General features: G+C 43.3%; 1 protein-coding gene across 1 annotated transcript in view; it reads left to right on the forward strand.

Moving 5' to 3' along the window:
* The window catches only part of LOC119357965 (NAC domain-containing protein 67-like), a gene marked incomplete at its 5' end in the record, with an annotated part of 5,940 nt that extends 2,128 nt beyond the window's left edge, over positions 1-3,812 (forward strand). Inside the window, one exon of the mRNA XM_037624716.1 lies at positions 3,232-3,812. Within this exon, the coding sequence (XP_037480613.1) occupies positions 3,232-3,812 (581 nt within the window). The remainder of the gene's footprint in view (positions 1-3,231) is intronic.
* Positions 3,813-6,360: the final 2,548 nt, after the last annotated feature.

Here is a 6,360-nt window from a genome sequence, read left to right on the forward strand (position 1 = left end):
CACCCTCCACCCTCGTGGGCCCCCTGTTGCTCCACCGACATACTTCTTCCTCCTATATATACCCATGTACCCCCAAACGATCAGAGACGGAGCCAAAACCCTAAGTCCACCATCGTAACTTTCTGTATCCATGAGATCCCATCTTGGGGCCTGTTCCGGAGCTCCGCCGGAGGGGGCATCAATCATGGAGGGCTTCTACATCAACACCATAGCCCCTCCGATGAAGTGTGAGTAGTTTACCTCAGACCTACGGGTCCATAGTTAGTAGCTAGATGGCTTCTTCTCTCTTTTTGTATCTCAATACAATGTTCTCCCCCTCTCTTGTGGAGATCTATTCGGTGTAATCTTCTTTTTGCGGTGTGTTTGTTGAGATCCATGAATTGTGGGTTTATGATCAAGTCTATCTATGAATAATATTTGAATCTTCTCTGAATTCTTTTATGTATGATTGGTTATCTTTGCAAGTCTCTTCGAATTATCAGTTTGGTTTGGCCTACTAGATTGATCTTTCTTGCAATGGGAGAAGTGCTTAGCTTTGGGTTCAATCTTGTGGTGTCCTTTCCCGGTGACAGTAAGGGGAGCAAGGCACGTATTGTATTGTTGCCATCGAGGATAACAAGATCGGGTTTTCTTCATATTGCATGAGTCTATCCCTCTACATCATGTCATCTTGCTTAAGGCGTTACTCTGTTTTTAACTTAATACTCTAGATGCATGCTGGATAGTGGTCGATGAGTGGAGTAATACTAGTAGATGCAGACAGGAGTCGGTCTACTTGTCTCGGACGTGATGCCTATATACATGATCATACCTAGATATTCTCATAACTATGCTCAATTCTGTCAATTGCTCAACTGTAATTTGTTCACCCACCGTAGAATACTTATGCTCTCGAGAGAAGCCACTAGTGAAACCTATGGCCCCCGGGTCTATCTTTATAATATCAATCTCCTACTACTTAGTTATTTACTTTGCCTTTATTTTACTTTGCATCTTTATCATAAAAATACCGAAAATATTATCTTATCATATCTATCAGATCTCACTCTCGTAAGTGGCCCTATAGGGATTGACAACCCTATTTGCGTTGGTTGTGAGGATTTATTTGTTTTGTGCAGGTGCGAGGGACTCACACATAGCCTCCTACTGGATGGATACCTTGGTTCTCAAAAACTAAGGGAAATACTTATGCTACTTTGCTGCATCATCCCTTCCTCTTCGGGGAAAACCGACGCAGTGCTAAAAGAGGTAGCATGCTCCAAATATGGTCAATATGTTTTGATAAGTTACTATTCGAGCAAAGATTAAACCAAGACAAATATGTCCGACAAGCACCTCAAGCCGCCGCCTGTCAGACGTACTTCACTCCTTCCGAAGACAAAAAATTGCCTCTTCATTAGTTGTCCAAAAGTCATGCCAATTTGGCATCAACTCACGCCTACTTGCTTTCGAGGCTTATGGGTTATTTCCGCGCCAAGAAAACCTCAAAAACTTCATTTAGCCAGAGGTGTGTGCGTGTGACTTTCACACAAACTGTTTTTCTCCGAACATTCTATTGGAACAAAAAAATAGAGGTACGAGGGAGGATGGAAGAAGTGTGGAGCGGAACGGAAAACCTTTCTTTTTTTAGATAGGAAGAGATGGATATAGATATAGATATAGAGATGTTTTTTAAATGTCCATAAAGTTGTCATTCCATGTTTTCCACCTAGTAACTTTTCTACTAAGCCAACTTCATAGAAAAAAAATTATGACACTTGTGAAAGATGAAAACATCGAAGCTAAACAACATAGGGTCTAGTTTCAATGATCTCGTCGAAACAAAGCGGACCATGGAGATGCCCAAGAAATGTTTTGAGAGATATATCATTTTGAAGCTTAAAATTTAACATTAAGAGCACCGACGGCATTGATTTTGTCGCTATATGTTTTTCCATCTAAAATTAGCATGTATGGTCTCACATGGCATAGAAAATGTTGAGTGTGATCATGGCAAGCTCATCTAGCATTGCCATGCTCAATATGGCCAATATTTGTTTCTTGGTTATTGTTTGAGGAAAGATTAAACCAAGGCAAGTATGTTCGACAAGCGCCTCTCCCCACCCGCCGCCCATACAAGGTACCCCGTTCCATCCAAAGACACATAAACTCTTCATCAATTGTCCGAAACCCATGTGGATTTGGCAACGACCCACGCCTACTTGCTTTCGGGGCTTATGGGTTGTTGCTAGGACAAAAACAAGCTCAAAAATTTCATTTAGTCCGAGGTGCCTCTCTCAATTATCTGAATTTGGGACTTAGGGAATGCTGCTGGATCACCCTCCCTCTCTTACCAGTAGAAGTAACATTTAGAGCGGCGACATCATCGCTTTGTTGAATAGATGCATGCATATCAATGACAAATCATTCCATTAGATTTTTTTGTCTCTTTAGAATTAGCATGTATGGTCTCATATGGGATAAAAATGTGGAGTGAGATCATGCCGAGCTCATTTGGCATTGTGGTGCTTCAAATATAGTCAATATTTGTTGCTTGGTTATTGTTGGAGGACAAACTTAAATCAACGCAAATATGTTTGAAAATCACCTCTCGTAATCCGTCGCCGGTGTAAGGTGCTTTTTCCTTCCGAAAACACAAATCACCTATTCATCAACTGTCCGAAAGCCATGCGTATTTGCAACAACTTACCCTTCTGCCACCTACTTGCTTCGGAAAGCAACCTTAAAAGCTCCATTTAGCCAAAGGCACGCCACTTCCAATTCTCTAGAAAATTTGGGACTCAAGAAATACTAAGGAGTTCCGAAGCCTAGATCACCCTCGCTATCTTATATTAGAAATATTTTGTGGACTCTAATCCAATTCCGTTTGCTTGGGCCAAGTAGCATTGTGAATCAAAGCCGAGACGACACTGAAAAAGGCCTTTCCAATCAGATTGGACACTCCTCATCAAGGGGCCATCAAATTTTATTTGAATTGAGCACACGCGACCGAATTTGACACCCCCTATCTGATGTGCCATTTGTACTTGCTTCTGGAACCTTCCCTACTAACTGCTATGATGCCGTCCCATCTACAAAAGGAGGAGGAGCAGCAGGCCCCCGGATCTGAGTTCTCCCATGGCATAATCGAACTCTCTGATCCACCCAACATTTCGCGTCGCCCAGAGAACCTGCCCCTCCTAGCTAGGCTACAACTTTGGCATCGGTCGGCGATGACTAATTTGGCACTAGCTGGCTACGTGTTCCAACCCACCGGTCGTGAGCTCGTCGGCCACTACCTCATGCCCAGGGCGGGGCTCGGCGGCTTCTTCCTCCCCGGCGTCATCAAGGAGGGCGTGGACGTCTTGTCCTTGCGCCCACGTGCGCTCTCCTTCCCAGAAAACCATAGGAGGGATTATGGCGAGGTATGGGGCTTCTTCTTCGTGGCAAAGCCCGCCGGCGAGACATGCCCGACGCCGGGCGCGGGCGAGTGCTGGGAGCAGTACAGCCAGGAGAAGGCGTACTACGGCGGCGAGGGCGGCCGGGAGGCAGTGGCGTTCCGGCGCAGGTTCGGGTACCGCTACTCGTGGAGGGACAGGGAGGTAGTATCGCAGACGCGCTGGCGGATGAAGGAGTACCGGCTCAACGGGAAAGCGGCCGCCTTCTGCCGCGCGCACCCGGGCCCCGTGCCGTCAGACCTCGTTTTCATAGTCCACAAGGTCTACAGGAAGCCGCTGATCCCTCCGCCGCCACCGCCCGACAGCAGCTCCAGCGAGGACGAGGGCTTCGAGAGCTACATCGTGTACTCGCAACTCGATGAGATCATGCGGTAGTTAACGCTGCGGAACTAGGGCGACCCAGGGGCGGTGCTCCTCCCCCTGCAGGAGTAGCATTACGCCACTGCATGTTGATTTCTTCAGCATTGTTGTGTGTGTCTCTTGTGTTTTCAGTTCTGGATTGTGCCCTCGATCTAGTTGAGGCAGATTGGTTGTTGTAGTTCGTCGATCGTTGTTTTCATCGTTTCAGAGTTTTCTTCTATTGCTTAGACATAGCTTTAGTCTTGTATGACTTTGCTATGTTTGTGTGCGCGTGTTGGTGTGGCCATGTGTACCCTAGCTATGTAGAGGTTGTGATTGTGCTCATTGTGTTTGTATTTGGTTGATGCTTCATTTGAGTCAATAAAAATCACCGTTTGTCGAAAAATTATGATCCATCTTCTTTGCAACATCTATCAGAACAGTTCAGAGGTGTTATATCTTTTAGAGAACTTACAGTTTCCTCTACACATTTAGTGTTCATACTAGAAAATTTGTAAGCACCAAATCATGTTGCAGAAATTCGGTGAGGCTGAGAATTAATCGATCTCCGTTTCTTGGAAGATATACGAATTGGACTGAAGCGAGAGGCTAATGCTAAGGGAAACTACTCCATAAATGCTACTGGCTGGAATGTTATCAAGCTTACAATAATTGCTTCTGGGTTGCATGAGTTATTTTTGGTAGCACTTTGATATGTTAGACTCAAGAATCAAGACCCATATCTATACCTACTAATAAAGGGGCTATTGCTTCTTACCACCGTAATTTCTTTTGTTTTTGGTCCGTCCACCTTTTCCATATTATATTTTCTCTATCCGAGGTGGTACTAATCTATGTAGCTGCCCATAACATCAAAAACATCACGTTCGTACCGACTTGGGTCGGAAGGCTGGGCCGTTGGCCCAACTTCAGGGTAACGCGAGAAGGAAAAAAAAAAGTGTCCGTGAGGACTCGAACTCGCGACCTTCCATCCCATAGGTTGGACGTCAGCCAACTGAACTAGGCCATTTCTAGCCATGCCTCTCCGGTCTCTGGAGCCCGGAGCTTAGCCAGGTCAAGCAGATCTTGTAGAAATTGCATTTGCCATGGAGTAATAGTTTTAAACCAACAAATAATTAGTCCCTTTCTGAGTTATATCTGAAATTAGCACTCATGATATGAATTGGGGAAAAATGACCTGCTCACTTTGTTGTATTTATGTAGCACATTCACCTTGCATAATGAATTGCAATATTAACTTCAGGCAACCTATGATTTTATTTGCTTATATATACTTGTTTAGAGATTATTATTTTCGAGGGTTGGTCACACAAAAGTTGTAATCACCAAATCATAGTGCGGCAACATGTATAGATGTGAAATTTGGTACTCCCTTATTTTGTTCAATGCACATACAAATTTAGAATTGTTTTCCATTCTATAAATTGGACTGAACTAGAGCACTAGTAAATTTCAATGCTACTGACTGGAACATTGATGATCTACAAGACTAAATTTGTGGGTGAGTGTATGCGCGTATATATAAGCGCTTGCATCTATACTGCGTTCAGAAAAAAGACTAAATTTGTGCTACTCAATTCAGTCCAGAGCTTCACAATGACTCATATATCTTGTAGCACTTCCTTTGCCGAGCATTACTATTAATAGCAGCAGATCATCACGTAGGGCATCATCACATGCGTACAACAGTTTGGCTTAGATTGGACCAGATGAGATTGATTTGCTACACCAACATGATTGTAATCCTCAAGGGTAAACAATCTCATTTTCCTGTAAAGAAAATAGCAGCCTAAGTTTCAGGCCATTTGCAATCATTTATATTTGGGTTTATATTTGATTGACTTAAAAGTTGTTGTTGGTCCACTTTAAATATTTTTAGGGGCATTTTGGGAATTTCAACATGGTTGGTTTCTTCATGACAATTACTTTGGGATGATTTAGGATATTACCAACATTTTTGTTTTGCTGTCTCAAGAAATAATATTTTGACTTGTAACTGGAATTTGAATTTGAGTTTTATTTGGGAAAAGTGGTTTTCACTATTGCAGTACATGATGACATGGCAATAATTAGGAGGAGATCACTATAGTTTAATTACAGGGGTGTTACCGTGAGTTCAACGTTGTCCTCGGCAGCGGGGAGGCACGACGAACCATGGGAGCGAGCTGGAGCGGTGAACGAATATAGTGTAGTTGTTGATTTATCGGTTGTTGATTGTTTTGTACTAGTTTACATGAATTTAATGGGTTGCCAAAGATTGATTGTTAATTGATTTGTACCGATTGATCTGAATTAATTGGTTGCCAGATATATGATACGTCTCCGTCGTATCTACTTTTCCAAATACGTTTGCCCTTGTTTTGGACTCTAACTTGCATGATTTGAATGGAACTAACCCGAACTGACGCTGTTTTCAGCAGAATTGCCATGGTGTTATTTTTGTGCAGAAATAAAAGTTCTCGGAATGACCTGAAAATCAACGGAGATTGTTTTTGGAATATATAAAAAATGCTGGAAGAAGAATCCACGTCAGGGGGCCCACACCCTCTCCACGAGGGTGGGG

This window comes from Triticum dicoccoides, chromosome 2A (genome assembly GCF_002162155.2).
Source record: "Triticum dicoccoides isolate Atlit2015 ecotype Zavitan chromosome 2A, WEW_v2.0, whole genome shotgun sequence".
Classification (NCBI taxonomy): Eukaryota; Viridiplantae; Streptophyta; class Magnoliopsida; order Poales; family Poaceae; genus Triticum; species Triticum dicoccoides.